The 15,701-nt window shown below is 47.6% G+C and overlaps 1 protein-coding gene across 6 annotated transcripts in view; it reads right to left on the bottom strand.

Moving 5' to 3' along the window:
- Positions 1–12,540, bottom strand: part of LTBP1 (latent transforming growth factor beta binding protein 1) — a 389,022-nt gene extending 376,482 nt beyond the window's left edge. For 4 of the 6 annotated variants that reach the window (XM_036119099.2, XM_036119100.2, XM_036119102.2 and 1 more), the window contains exons 1-2: positions 11,936–12,539; positions 10,834–10,904 (exon numbers count right to left, since the gene is read on the bottom strand). In XM_036119099.2, coding sequence (XP_035974992.2) covers positions 10,834–10,904; positions 11,936–12,432 — 568 coding nt within the window. In that variant the 5' untranslated portion in view covers positions 12,433–12,539. Of the gene's footprint in view, positions 1–10,833; positions 10,905–11,935 lie in introns of all 6 variants that reach the window. The other 2 variants (XM_078056161.1, XM_078056162.1) reach the window with 1 other exon arrangement.
- Positions 12,541–15,701: the final 3,161 nt, after the last annotated feature.

Genomic DNA, 15,701 nt, shown 5'->3' with positions numbered 1-15,701 from the left:
TGCACACAGAACCACTGTGTAGGCCAACTTCCTAATGGATAAAAAGCAAAACAAAAACAGGGTCCTTGCCTTTGATTCACTTATCGTCTGTATTATTTCACCTCCAATTACTAAGAAATTTTGGACTAACTTAACATAACCTTTTCACTATTAAAGTTAAGAAAGAAAGAAACATAGCTCTTTTGAAAGGATTCTTGTCTTTGCTTACACTCTACTTTTAGGAGGACAAAGCAAGTCACGGGGCGGGGGGGCACAAAGGTGGGGATTTAGATATTTTTGTTTATTTGCAAACCAACTTCCACGCCATTCCCCCCAGAGACCATAAACCTTCGGTAAACGGCCCCATCAATATAAAGATGTGAAACACAGACCTGTAATCATCAAAAACCTACTGTAATACACTAAGCCTCCTATTTTTCAAGACAAGAAATATACCAACACATTATAGACAAAAATTTCACCAACTGGGGACGCCTGGGTGGCTCAGTGGGTTAAGCGTCTGCCTTTGGCTCAGGTCATGGTCCCCGGGTCCTGGGATCGAGCCCCACATCGGGCTCCCTGCTCAGCGGGAAGCCTGCTTTCTCCCTCTGCCTCTGCCTCTCCCTCAACTTGTGCTCTCTCGCTCACTCTCTCTCAAATAAATAAAATCTTTTAAAAAAAAATTTCACAAACTGAAAACTTTTCACAAAACAACCAGAAAAAACCTTAATAATAATATCACCGCATGTTTTGACAGCTCTTTTGTGAAGCATTTTCATGAACCTCATTTTCTTTGATACTTACCTACAAAACGGGAGGTACAGCCAATGGGTGCTAGTAACCCCATTTACGAACAAGAACAAAATCACCCAGGGACAGTGAGTGACTGCCCCAAAGGCCCAGCAGAGGTGGCCTTTGCACCTACCTCGGGCTCATCCCACAATCTGTGAAATTAGATGGGGTGGGGGGTGCACTGAACAAAACCTCAGAACAGCATTCAAATGTATTCCAAAAATTGTATACTCTGAATTTAACACATCCTAACCACTCTCTTGAATTTGCCATGGTGGCCAGACTGGGATTCTTAGCTGCCGTTTTTAAAGAATTTAACATTTTAATTTTTTTTTTTATTTAGAACCATGTGCGGATCCCCACTAATGTGCCTTTTAACACAGCAGTGACCAGAGGCTTTTCTTTTTTTAACCGTCAAGCTTTCATCCTAAGTCTCGGCTGGTGGCTCTGGTGAACATGGTCTCCCAGAGCTCGGCAGAGGCCTGGGGCTGTCAGCAGCACAGGGGCTGGTCTGGTGATCTGGGCACAGTGCATGCGGTCAGGCTACGATGATCATTTGTGTCGCCGGCCTTGGGTACTTCACTGTTCTATATGCAGTTTTTCTCATCCATAAAAAAAAAGAGCATCAATAAAAAAAAAAAAATTGAATGAATTTTCAATTTAAAGCATTCTTTGTCAGTGCCTTCAAAGAAGTGCTGTAAAAAACCAAATCGTGTCTTGTGTTTTATTCCTTAACAATAAAATCCACTTGCATTTACAAGGCCCCTGTGTTATTTATGGCCTCCCGCAGCCTGCGAGACCTGACTGGGAAGCAGCTCTAGCTCCCTGATCGCCTATCACTTTGGTCCTCACTGACAACCCAACAAACTCACTTCTAGGTCCCTGCCCCGGGCCGGGTCTATCCCCTCCCAGGGCCTTTGTGCTAGCTGTTCTCACTGCGGAACAACAATCTCCTCTGTGAAGATTCTCCCTTAATTCATCACCAAAATACACCCAGCCTTTCATTCTCCCCCATGAAGAACTGATCCCATCGGTTCGGTAAAGTGGACCACGTCAACTCCGGATTGGCAACACCGTCCTCAAATTCATCTTCCCGAATCCACGCACCAAACTCATCTTTCCTCTGCTCCAGCAGAACCAAGGGCACGGATTCAAAAACCAGCCCATCCATCTCCTAATTTACAAAACACGACATTTCGCAAACTGTTTACGTACGTCCGTGCCAACATTACTCAAATGTGGAGCAGTGAGGGGGCCACGGGGACTAGGAGAGTTGGCCAAGAGCAGTATTCAGGGATCTAAAATTACAGGGAAAATCATACAACATTCATTTTACTTGGTCCCAAATCTCTATCAGATGATGTTGAGCAGAAAGATTCTAAAATTGGCAGGGAGAAAGGAAAAGTTGTCTTAAAGTTTGGGCCATGCCAGGGCAGCCTCCAGAAAGAAAGCTGGAGGAAACAGAATAAGGTGGTGTGCCCTTGAAAAGCTGTCATAATAAAGTAGTGTCTGGTGGGCAAGGAGAAGCACGAGGGCAAAGAAAACCAAATGGAAATGATGGCCAAAAGGGGAGAGTAAGCAAAGAAGAAAGGAAGGAGAATCCTCTAGACAGTGTTTAGAGGACAGTATTTACCGCACAACATCAAAGATGCTAGTTCAACTGTATTCAGTTCAGTCAGAATTGGTACTACAGCAAGGAAGGAGCCTGGGTGCTTAACGTGACACGGAGAAAATCCCACTCCACACTGATGGGGAGACAGACGCCTCTCCCGCCGGGGCCACCTATCCCCAGAGCCAAGAAAGAGTGAAATCACAGGGACCTGAGAAACACAAACAGGGCTGTGTAAAAGGGAGCGCCCAGGAGGGGGCAGGCCAGGGCAGAATGGAAACCCCTAAGAGCTTGAATACGGTTGGGCAGGAGTCCTGCTCTGCATGCACTTCTCATACACTACTTCATGTGGTTCCCCAACATGCCTCTGGATGGTGGTCCAGACCATTATCCTACCAGTTCTGAGCACAGGCTAACCTAGCCTTCGCCCCTCCAGCTCCCGGGTCTCACAGTGAGGCAGTGTTTACATCCAGACAGGAGCCTTGGATCCTAACTCCAAAGACTGAACTTCTTTCCTTTCTAAGAGAGGGATGGGAGGGAAGGAACAGAGGGAGAGAGAGAATCTTAAGCAGGCTCCGCGTTCGGGTGGAGCCCAACGTGGGACTCGATCTCACGACCCTAGATCATGACCTTAGCTGAAATCAAGAGTCAGACTCTTGACCGACTGAGTCACCCAAGTGCCCCCAAAGACCAAACTTTTAACCACTGACCTACACTGCCTTCTGGTTCAGGATAAGAAAACATAGACCGAGTAAAAGGAGAGAGAGGAGGAAGGCAAGAAAAGCAGGTAGGCTGGGGAGGGGGGAAGGGGGACTAGTAACGGGCAGCATTTCCTTCTTGTAACCACACTGTCTTAGGCACACAGATTCTTGGTATCCAATGCACTGTGCCTACATGAAATGTTCAATCCTTAATAAGCAAGGCAAATTAATAGGTACACATGAGCATATGCAAATACATTCAGCTCTGATGTGTTTTTCCATAAGTACCGAAAAAACTAATTTGTGTCACACTAACAAATTATGTACTATTTTCTCTCCACTAACAAGACAGGAAACATCATTAGTAAAATACGCATTTAGAGCAAGATAAGACCATAGTCTCTCCCTTATCTATATATCATTGTGCTTAATGACCACATCAGGGAGTTTTTAAAAACATGACCCTGATGAACAGCTGTTGGATGTATTATTTTCTATGTTTCTGTGTATTTAAAATATTTTGCAACTGAAAATAGAATATCTAGTGGGGAAAAAAACACCCAATGTGTTTCAAAATGTTTAAACCTTTTTTTAAAACACTTTAAGTGCACCTATGTATCTTTAACAATTTTGCATATTTTCCACTCTTACAACAAAGTACATATATTTATCAAACATTCAACTAACTAAAGAAAAACTGGATGAAGTAACCCTATATGCAGCAATCTCTGTATGTGCTATTCAAAACTGAGCTAAACCAATATTCAGAGGGCTCTTGCCTTGAGGAGTTTCTAAATTGTTGTTTCTAAGTATTGGGCTTGAGCTTTAAAGTTCCACACAAAGAGTTATAAATAATGCCCAGGAGAGGGTTCCTTCTGGATCACTGCTTCTCAAAATGTGGACTACCTTCATCAGCATCCCCTGGGGTGCTTGTTAAAAACCCAAGAGATGCTGATTCAATAAAGCAGTTTAATAAACTCCTCTTGGGATCAGTTGCACATTCACATTTAGGAACCACCAATCTAGAATCTTTTTTATTATTAATTATTTTAAAGATCCATTTATTTATTTGAGAGAGAGAGAGAGAGAGCACGAGCAGGAGGGGCAGAGGGAGAGAGAGACAACCTCAAGCAGACTCTGCACTGAGCAGAGCCCGACACGGGGCTCAATCTCAGGACCCTGAGACCATGACCTGAGCCAAAACCAAGACTAGGACACTTAATCACTATGCCACCCAGGCCTCCCAATCTAGATTCTTTTAAAACAGACCATGTAAAAATGGCCACAGTCATAATCCAGATCACCAGTGGCCTGTTCCTTATCTCTCCCACGCCCTGGAGCAGCTCCTGCATTAGGGAAAATGCCAAGATAGATCCACAGTCACAGACTGTATGGGAGGGACCCGGCTCAGCTTCTGCCCACCCATCCTTGCAGCTTTGGGTCGTTGCTAGAACGCCAAGTCTTTTTTTTTTTTTAAGATTTTATTTATTTATTTGACAGAGAGAGTGAGAGAGCACAAGCAGGGAGAGCAGAAGAGGGAGAGGGAGAAGGAGGCTCCCTGCTGACCAGGGAGCCCAACGCAGGACTCATCCCAGGACCCCAGGATCACTCCCCGACCCGAAGGAAGACGCTTAACCAATTGCACCACCCAGGTGCCCCAGGACACCAAGTCTTAAGTAGCCTGCCTCTCAAGCCCATGTGCACAGCATCTTTGGGCTTACTTTATGAGTTGATTATATCCTCCCACCCCCCCCAAAAATGTGTTGAAGTCCTGACCCCCCAGTAGCTTAGTAGGTGACTTTATATGGACCCTATTTGGAGTCAGAGTCTTTACAGAGGTAATCCAGTTAAAATGAGGTCATTAGGGGAGGCCTTGTGTCCTGATCAAAAGGGGAAATTTGACACAAAGACAGACACACATAGAAGGAAGATGATATGGAGGGACACAGGGAGAAGAAGGCCTTCTACAAGTCAAGGAGAGAGGCCTGGAACAGACCCTTCCCTCATAGCCCCTGAAGGAACCAACCCTGTCTACACCTTGATTTGGGACTTCCAGTCTCCAGAACTCTGCAGCAATAAGGTTCTGCTGTTCTAAGCCACCAGTTTGTGGTACTTTGTTGTGGCCCGCCTAGCAAACTCATACAGCTTGGGAACACACAAAGTGAATTCAGGCAGTAAAAGCCAATCCATTTCGGGGCTGTCCGGAGGGGCCACAGCACTGGATGTCCCAGCAGCCCAGGGCAGTAGAAAGAACAAGGAATCTGGAGCCACAAGATCTGGGGTAGGGTCCAAGCAGTGCCCCCCTGCCTGAATGGGGGTAATAAATCACGCCTGCCTCTCCTACCCACACAGGCTGTGAAGGTCAAGAAAATGCTCCCCATGTGCTAGAAAGCATTTGGCGAGTTGTCCTCACCCCTCAGCAGCTCCTCAGCGTGTGCCCCGATCTTGGTCAGCGTGAAGAGTGGCGACCCAACCCCAGCACTCCAGCTCCCCCTGTTCATCGCTAGGAAGACTTGGGAGACAAAATCTGCACTTCAGGAAAATTCAATTTGAGCTCCCAAACATGTCTGAGCATGTCTGGAAAATCCAAGACAACAAATAACAGGGTCAGAAACAGCAAACTCCTGAGGTTGCCAAAGGTCCTTTCAACAAGTCAGCCTTCCTAAGGGCCAAGGGTTCACTTGGGCAGAGAAACACTTCAATAAGCCAGGCCAGGTAGGAGCCAGGCGGTGCGTCCAGGCCGGCCCACGGGCTGGAGGAGGGCTTCACCATGAAGGTTTAAGTACTATCACCACACAGAATTTATGGTTCCTCCATGTTTGTTTTCACTAGTGTTGAGAACACATATTTGACCCAGGGTGAACTTGACCTCTGGGTCCCTCTCCTTTTGCCGGGCTGTCTGTGCCACATGACAAGATTTCCCAGCCGACCCTCCCACCCCCGCTCCCAGCAGGGGCCATGGTAAACCTCACTGCAGATCTACTGGCAAAGCAGCTGTCAATGGTCATAGCAGGCATACGAAAAATGTGCAATCATTCTGGGCCTGACTCCCAAGCTTGGCTAGCGCAGCATGGAGCCAAGCGGGACGGGAGACAGCCTGAAAAGTCCTCTTGGTCATCTGAACTCCAGCCACATCACATTACTCCCTCCTGGACGATGCCATCTACTGCATCTCCGAACACCAAGGGTATACGTAGCTGTCTCCTCTGCATATAATTACGGAACACTGCTAGGTTTGGGGGGGGGTGTGTGCGTGTGTGTGTGTGTACGTGTGTGTGTGTGTGTGTGTACGTGTGTGTGTGTTTCCAAAGCAGTGTGGGCTGAATGCCAATGGAAAAGCAATGGAATATCGATTTTTCTGTTTCTTGCTAAGGAGAGAACAAGTCATTTGATGTGCCATGAGTTAAGTGAGTAAAAACAGACCCTGTACTCCCTGCAGCTGGCTGCATTTCTCCTCTATTCATAGAACCTGGCACATGGTAAAAGCTAAACAGATATCCGTTAAATAAATGAAAGAACCATCCATGCATTTATGGAGGGTCTGCAAAGTGCCAGGCACCCGCGGGGGACTCCTATCTGCCATCTTTCCTCTTCCATCCTCCTCACTCTGCCAACCGGGCCTCACCCTCATCTTGCCTTTACTCTTTTATGTCCTCTGCTCCCAATCCAGTCTCCTCTTTAAAGATGAGCCCACTGGCTGTGTCTCTCTCTCTAGCCCACACCTACCCCGAGGGGGGACAAAAAGACTGCAAGAACCAGTAAGGGGTAGGTTCGGTTTGGACAGAGGAAAAAAAATGCAAAAATGAAGAGAGGCCAAAACAGTACACATCAGGGATTTAATGCCCCAAGTGGAAGACAGAGTCTCTAAACAACAAAGACCCTCCTATAAATGTTAACTCTTTGGAAAGAGAACAAATGTGGTGCCATCTCTTTTGCCCAAAACACAGACGGATCACTATCAACAGTTCCTCAGTATTAATAACTAAAATGACATATCCCACACTATACTTTCAACTTCTAGAGATCCACACACAAAGGATGTCTAGAAAAGCAGCATTAACATGCAACTGGGCACCTCTAGAAAGCGAATGGATGACTAAAGAGCCCCTAAGACTACCTTTGTGGACGCACAAATGCATTCCGTGCCATGGCGTAGGTCTGCTGCCTGCCTGTCTCACACTGATTTGCAATGCAAGGCTCACTAAATCTTCAGTCTTCAGAAGCATTTGCCTGTGGCACATTTAAATGAAGTTTCAATCAACTAAAAACAATGGCGTCTGGCTCCAAGGGCACCTTATTTTCTTCACTGGATTAAGCAAACTGAACAACATAAACACAAGCGATCTCTTACACAGAAATATTTTTTGCATCAATTGGATATGACCTATATAAACTGAAATTCTTCAGCTAACCCCTTTCAATTATCCTCAAAATATAATGACAATTAGGAGGCATCCTGGGTGGTACGTTTAAACATGCATACACATTTTATGATGACGACTATCTTAAGGGGGAATTTCATGTTTGTGTATTAAGTATAATATAGCATACTCAAGCGCAATTGTTCAATTCAGCAAAATACGGAAGTGAGAGAGGAAAAAGGCCACAAATCAATTTCTTTTGCAATCCAAAGTTCACTACTGAAGTAGTTACAGTCACAAAAATGGTGTCAGGATTTTTTCCATTTAATTTATGTATACCTTAGAGGAGTATTTTTACCTCTAAACAGCAAGCTTTATTCAAAAAGAACTAGAGACACACAAATAGTCTAATACTTGGTTGCTTTTTAAGTTCTATTAAAATAAATCATTCAGAACAAACTGCTTTCTTTTTTCTTGGTAATCAAAGCCAGGACGGCATGGGAGTGACTGGCTTTTTCATTTATTCTCCGCCCCCCCATCTTCATTGAGGAATAATTGACAAATAAAAATTGTATATATGTACGATACTTGATAATGTTTTGATATACACATACATTGTGAAGTAATCACCACAATCAAGCTAATTAACGTAACTACCACAGTTAACATAACAGTTAACACTGTTTAAGGAGTAGAACACTTTAAGACCTACCCTCTGAGCAAATTTCAAGTAGGATTGTTAACTACAGTCACATTGCGGTCCATTAGATTCCCAGAACTGATTCATCTTGTGTGACTGAAACTTTGTATCCCTTGACCACCATTTCCCCCTTCCCCGGCAACCCTAAACTACTTCAAAGCTGTAATATAAAAAGGGATTCATATCTACATTATTTAAAAAAAAGACAATGATGACACCAGCTAGGGAGACATACACAGGAAAAAAAGAAAACCAAGTAATAAATAAATGAGTCAGGATTTGCTTGGATGAATCCAATCAGAAACTAAGAATCTTTCTGGTTTCATCGAGGCCTGTATACCTTTTCTCTTTCACCTTGATACCTGGAACAATCCAACAAAGTGAGCAAGGTTTTAGCACAGTCATTTCTGGATGGGAAAATATAGGGTCAGAGAGGTTGAGTGAATCCCTCAAGGCCACACAGGATTTGAATTCAGGGCCAGGGGCTTTTCTATTAGCACGCTGTTCAACCATGGACACAAGTTTCACAGCATGAGCAGGAACCCCAGTCGTCCCATCCAAAGGCAGAAGGCTCCTTCATCTCTCTGGCTCTCCCACATACACAAAACAAGTCTCCTATTGAAACATACCCACCTAGTACACACATTACTTTAGGATGGGCACTGGTCTACCCCAGCATCACTTTTAAAATTATTCCTGGAATGACTTATGATATACGTTTCTAGCACTTGGGCCTGAATTAATTTGACAGATTGGGCAGTATAGGAAGGCCAATTTTCTGAACACTGAAAATCATCAAAAAAGAAAGTGATGTGGCACTGCTTAGACCCCGTGCTGTCCAAGGGCTAACTTCTAGGAATAGGAAAGAGAACTTGAACCAAAAGCCACACATATTTCCTGTAGGTATTGTGAGACTAAATCAATGTAGCAACTTCCTCTGGGACCCCGCAGTAACTGTTCTGACCCAGAGCCTTCTGCAGCTTCTCTTTCTGGGTCACCAAAGGGCAAACCCAGTCAAACCTAGGCACAACCATGCCCTTGCCTCCCCCGCCTGGAGAAGGAGGAAGCCATGGAGTGGTTCCTCGAGATCTGGCTGCTCTCTTTTCTAGGGCATCTTTGGATCTTCTGAGACATCTTTGGAGCCCCAAATCCTCAGACAACCTTTTCAGAGAAGGCACTCAAATGCGTCATTTGCCAAGTAAATGTCTTCAAGTCTTGGTGCATTCTAACAGGCATCAAGGAAGAGAACCCACCCACCCATCTAAAAAATCCTGCTCTGTATTTTCAATCTTTACACAGCAGCATCCCACTGTAATGGTGCTGTCATACGTGGATTATCTCCACGTTCTAGGGAAACTACATCCTATCAGGTTTTGAGCAGAAGGAGATACTGACGGGGGGAAAAGGTGTGTAATTTGACCTGATTTCATCGTAAATTCAAGAAAATGCTGGTACACTATTGTCAGGTGTAATCTAAGAAGAAGTGAAAAATTTTGACAGTCTAAATGCCTACAACCCGCAGCATTTCTGATCTAGTGGTTTGAGTTCAGTAATCAGGAGGCTGACAGTGAGTTCATTTCTGCCATTACTCCTTGATCACAGTTAAATCCTAACCCATCCAGACATTCCTTTCTACAAAATCCAGGCCATTATGCCAAAGTCCTCCTGTTTCTTTCAAGGAGTGAAGTACCTTTTAACAAGCAAGTTCACCAGAATGACTGCACAAGAAATTTTTTCCAATATTTTAAAATCCAAACTATTTTATTTTAAATATGAGATATTTATTAAATCAGTATTTTAAAATCCAAACAGTATACAAGACAAATTGTTAAATCTTACTATGCTGAATACCAATAAGCACTTAAATTTTGGATTCCAGTCCACAATGTTTATGGCTCAAGCTCCATGCAGAGAACACCTAAGAATGCTAAACTTTGTCAGAGTGGAAGCTTTTTTAATTTCCAATTAGCAACGGACAGAGTCAGCTTGTCCAGCGGAGCCTCACAATACGTTTTCACTGAATCCTTAACTTTACAATGATCGGGGAAATGTTTTCTGATGTTCCCAAACCTATATGTCCCAATAATACATTTTTCTAAAACACTGCTACGATGTGTATTAATTGGAGAAGCACTGAAGGAAACCCCACTTGTCAGTTCTAAAGAACAGCGAAGTGGTCACCTCCTGGGAAACAATCAGGCCTCAAGGATGGAGGATTCTTGTTGCTGTTTTCAGAAAGCTTTAAAAACTGCTGATATTTTATTCCAGGACAGGGCCACCTACTACCCATTGCCCTTCCCGCCATCAACTTAAAGTTTCTCATTTGTCCATATCCGGGTCTGAGTTCATTGTACTGCTTTGGCATATGGCGCATTCTCCACTGCGAAGTTTTTCCTAGCTCCTGATCCACTGGTGTGACAGTGATTAATACCCAGTTGGGGGCAGGGGAACCCTGAATGCACGGCACAGTTCTGTACAATACATTGCCGCACTGATACCATCATTACTGTGACCCAACCCTTCATGGGTGGTAATGAAGGCTGCAGATAATGGGGTACACTGCATTGCAGACATTAATATCTCCAGGACGGCATTAGCCCCCTCATGTCACCCCTGTGGAATCTCCCTCCCCCCATGTGGATAGCCCCACTCTGCCCACTGTGCAGGGCCACAATGAACATGGAAACTTACGTTTGGTGCACCTCTGGGAACCAGGGGCCTTACTCCAGCCATGGCAGCACTGCCCTCCACAGACATTGACCCTAAAACAAAGCAAGACCTCTGAGTCCACAGTCGCAACATTAATTTCCAGAGAATCCAAGCTTCTAAGGGTCCCTGCAAGCCCGCCTCCTTGCTTCCACATTCCTCTGGCTTCCAGAGAGTCCTAAGCCATACTGAGGATGCCCAAGCCAAAGGTGCCCAGGTAGAAGGGTAAAGACCATGTATCAGGAGAAGACGGGAGAACCAAAACGCCTGCATAACCTAGCGCTACACAGGACGGGAGGACGAGGTCCACATAAATGATTTTCTTAAGCCCCAATGTAGAGCCAAGTGTCTTTTATACATTATCTCACCCTCGGTTTAAACTGAATCTGAGCTTTAGAGAGAAGTGTCCAAACGGGTGAGATCACAGTGCCTGGAACTACCCATGAAAGAACCAAATAGGCAAAACAAGATATCCCCCATACCCCCAACTTGTGATTAATGGGGAGGAGGGCAGGAAGGATGTTTATCAGCTCCCAGTAACAGAAACCTTCCAACCGAAAATTCTGTCGATGCGGAGACACCCCCGCCCCGGGAAAGCAGACCCCACAGGTGCACGGAAGCTCAAGCCCACAATTTCTAGGATGCTGAAAAGTTTTAGGCCACCGAACAGGGGCTGATCTTTACAGCCAGCCCTCCCAAAACGTTTTTTTATTTGTTTGTTTGTTTCACCAGCTAGAAAAAATTTAAAACTGAGTTGCAAAGTTTAATTGATGCTGAGGGAGTGAGCTGTAGTGACTTCATGTGTACGCCCATCTTCTAGGAATAGTTAGGTTCGCGCACAGGAGGTTACGCCCCAGGCAGAAATGCCTTTTGTGTTTACCCGCAGCCGAGAAACAATGCACTCGGAGTTTATCCTCAAAGTCCCTCGGCTTCCCGCACTCGGGCTTCACGCGGCGCGGGCGGGCGGGGAAGGAGAAGGCGGCCCCACCGCGCACGACGCCCGCGGCCGCGGCGGGGCTCCCAGGGGCTCCGACCCCGCGGGTCCCGGCGCGGGCGGCGCGCGCGCGGAGGGAGGGTGTGGGCTTACCCCTGCAGCTGCTGCTTCTGCTGAACCTGCAGCCTCGAGCCCCCGCCGCTGTGGTTCTCCGGCGGCACTTTGGAGCGCACGGCTTGCCTGCCTTGTTTGGCGAACGGGGCGGCCGCCGGGTGACCGCCGGGCTTGGGGTGGAGCTGCCCGCCGGGGGCCCCGGGCCGCGCCGGCTCCGGCGGCGGCGGCGGTGGCGGCGGCCGGAGCCCCTGTAGGGCCGCGCCGCCGGGCTGGCTCGTGCGGCGCGTCCGCTCCGAGGGGGCCCCCGGCGAGGCGCGGCTGGGGGCGCCGGCGCCCGCCGAGCTGCGGCTGTACCTGGCGTCGAGCGCGACGTTGAAGGTCCGCGGGCGCGGGGGCCCGCCCAGGGGTAAGGCGCCCGCCGCCAGGCCGGGGCCCGGGCGCACCACGTACGTGATCCTCCGCACCCGGCCGTGCGCCGACGACGCGAGCAGCCCTGCCCAGAGCAGCAGCCCCCACCTGAGCCAGGGCCCCGCCATCGCGGGCCCGAGCCGGCGCCCGCCCCCGGCCGTGCGGCTCGCCCGGTGCGGCCGCCCGCGCGCGCTCCGGCTGCCCGAGAGCCCGGGAGGCGGGACGAGGAGAACTCGGTTGCAGGAGAGGAAGTTCTGCGGGCGGCCGAGCGGCCCCAGACCCCAGCCGAAAGCGGCGGGGAGGAGGGGGCGGGCGTGGGGGTGGGGTGGGGAGCGGGAGCCCGGGAGGGGGGGCGGGGCGAGGGGAGCGGGCTGCGCAAGGTGAGGGTCCGCTCGCGCGGCCGCGGGTGCAGGGGGCGCCGCGCCGGGCCCGGGGCAGAGCGGGCGAGGGCGGGCGTGAGCGCGCGGGACGTTCCGAGGCAGCCCCGGCTGCAAAGTCTTTAAAAAGTTGCTCTCGCCGTGGAACCGAGTGTCAGATCTGAACAGCCAATCTCCGGCAGACGTGACGTCAGGCAGTAAATCCTAATTGGGGAGAGCGTGAGATGAGCCCGAGAACGCGCCGCCACCCTCCACATCCACATAGGTTGTTACTGTGGGGCGGCGAGGCCGAGGTCCCCGGTCCCGTGTCCCGGGGAAGGACAAAGGATTCGGCAGAGCCACTGACTGGTCCTTTCCTTTTAGAAGCCCCACGGGATTCGTTTGATATTGTTCGGAAGGCATTTTCTTAGCCGTGTTTGCTCTGATACATGCTAGGTGTTGGATTAAAATACCAGATCGGGCCCTAGAAAGGACTGCTCCGGATGCGCCGAGCTGTCCATTGGAAAGCGTTTAGATGGTTCTCTTTGAGACTGTAAACGCCGCGTGACTGTGTCTCGGTCTGCAGCTTCTGGTACCCTACTCCTAGCTCGGCGTGGACGAGAGTGCAGGCTGGGCAGCAGGGGGCGCCCGCGTGGACGGGGAAAACCGCGGCCGGAATCAACCCCCAAAGCAGCCGTGCTTTTGGTGAAAAGGCCTTTACGCTAGGAATGCAGACTTCAGGATCCCTGACAACCCCAAGCCATTTAGTATTTAAAAAAAGGGGGGGTGGGCAGCTCAGTTCCTTGGACCCCCATCTGAAAGGGAAGGATCACTGACTGTAGATGGCCTAAAATCACATTAAGGGAAATGCAGAATGTTCCAGGGACAGTCCCTGGAGTTCATAGTGCTCTTTGGGGAAAACCGTGAAATGATACACTCTAGCATTTGAATTTAAAACAATGTGTCCAGAAGAATGCACAATTTTATTATATGAATGCACTGGAAAACCCATAGTCATAGCAGTCTAGTTTTTTAAAACTAAAAATGAGACTCGGTTTCCAAGGCTTTGGTTGTTCTTGTTCATACTTATTTGTGGCTAATCTTGTTCTGTTGTCTGCCGGCTTTGCCTCGTAGACAGCTGGTAGCTGGTGATGATGGTTTAAAAAGAATTAATGGAAAATAATGTAAAGTCGAAGAGAATTGATTAGTCTCTTTTTTCTGTACGTTGGAGAAAGACCTCCAATATTTGATTTGGCAGGGAAGAGCCTCAGTGCATCTGCCTAAGCACCAGTTGCACGTGAGAACCCACTGTGAGAGCCACTGCCATAGATTAAATAGCATCGGGCTGGATGGAGAGACCACAATTCAGTCCTAACACTGCGGCTAATTAGCCAAAAGACCACAGGCAGCCCACCTCTCATCCCTGAACCTCCACTTCCTCCTCCGTAACAGACAAGTTGGATTAAAAGTACCTTCCCAGCACTAACAGGCTGTGGCTCTAAGAACATCCGGGGTCCCTGTGGACAGGATCAGTGAGGTCATTCAAGGTCAGTCTCTGAGCCAAGCCAAAGAGAACTGGCTGAGGCGATTGAGGAAGGAGGGTGGGTCAAGAAACTGCCTCCCAGCATTGGGTTCTGTAAAAAAGACACAATAGGAGCTAGTAAATATCCACCCAGTGCCTACTCAGGCAAGGGCAGAGGCTGAACCTCTCTGCACATACGCAGTATCCCAAGGCACAGCCCCTTTGTCTTGGAGAAACTTCCTACTGGTTAGAGAGACAAGATGTAAATAAATGAAAGCTTAAAAAAAAAAAAAAAAGGTAAGTAACAACTGAATTAAGCAACACTTTGAGATAATAATAATAAAAGCTTAACAAGGCAGGATCTGATTTGTGTAAGGCCAGTGTCACAGTATTACCCCATGATTCTTTTTTATCCCATGGAAAATTCACAATATAGAGGGAAAATACTTCCTACCTGTAATTCAAATCAGCCTACAGAGATTTTACCTCTCAAGTAGGGATTATATAGCAGCAGCCGAAATGCATGGGGGGAAGAGGTGTCTAGAAGCACTAACTCCATTCTGAAGAGGCAGGACAGAAGAGGAGAGGTGTCAGGCAGGGAAATCTCAGGAAACAGTGAAGGACAGCATCACCAGAGGGCCAGGTTTTAGTCTGCTGTGCTGGGTACACTGTTCTTGTGGGCCACTCACAGGACCCAGACAGATGAACCAGTTTCGGTCAGTAAGAAGCAGTTGCCTGTAGAGGGAAGGGCCTGGCAGGGAGCCAGAGTTCTGGGCTCTATTGCTGAGACTTGGCTTCCCTGGGGAACTTAAGCAAGTCATTTCACCTCTCTGAGCCTGTTTCCGGGGGGTCTTGGGGTCAACCTGAAGTCCTCACATTTGGGGAGAGCAATGACCTTAACCATGCCCTATGGCTCTGCAGAAAAATGTTCTCTACCGTCAGAAAGATAGAATGCAGTCTTCCTTTCTCTTGACCCAAAGCAATAAACAGGTGGGTATTTCAACCGATCTTCAGCCTGATTACAAACTGTTTTATGACAGATTTGGATATATCATAGATCAACTCTGAAACATAACCACAGAAAGAATCTCCAGTGTGATTGTCAGTCTCATCCCTAAAGGACCCACATATGTGTTGGTATACGTGTGTGTATACACAACCATTAATATGGTAATACACACATAAGTAAGCAGCCCCACTGTAATCAGGAAACACTAGCAAAGTCAGTTTTCCACATTAGTCTCTTGCTATCTACATAACTAGCAAGATGATCTTAGAAAAATATGCTGTGCACCCGTATGAGATGGTTACTCATCTAAACACTCGACTTACTATTATCCTGAAAGTGAAAGCCCAGTTCCTGTCAGGCATGGGGACCAGCCTTTGCCAATTCTAGACCCAGTTTAATGCCATGGTTTCTGGACCCAAGCCCCCTAGGTTTCAAGGTCCGTTTATATTGGCAGTATGTAACTTCCTGGTTCAAAAAAAAAAGTCTTTAAAGATCTCATAAAGTTTCTTG

Source organism: Halichoerus grypus, chromosome 10 (genome assembly GCF_964656455.1).
Source record: "Halichoerus grypus chromosome 10, mHalGry1.hap1.1, whole genome shotgun sequence".
Taxonomy (NCBI): domain Eukaryota; kingdom Metazoa; phylum Chordata; class Mammalia; order Carnivora; family Phocidae; genus Halichoerus; species Halichoerus grypus.
This window is presented reverse-complemented; position numbering and strand designations above follow the sequence as displayed.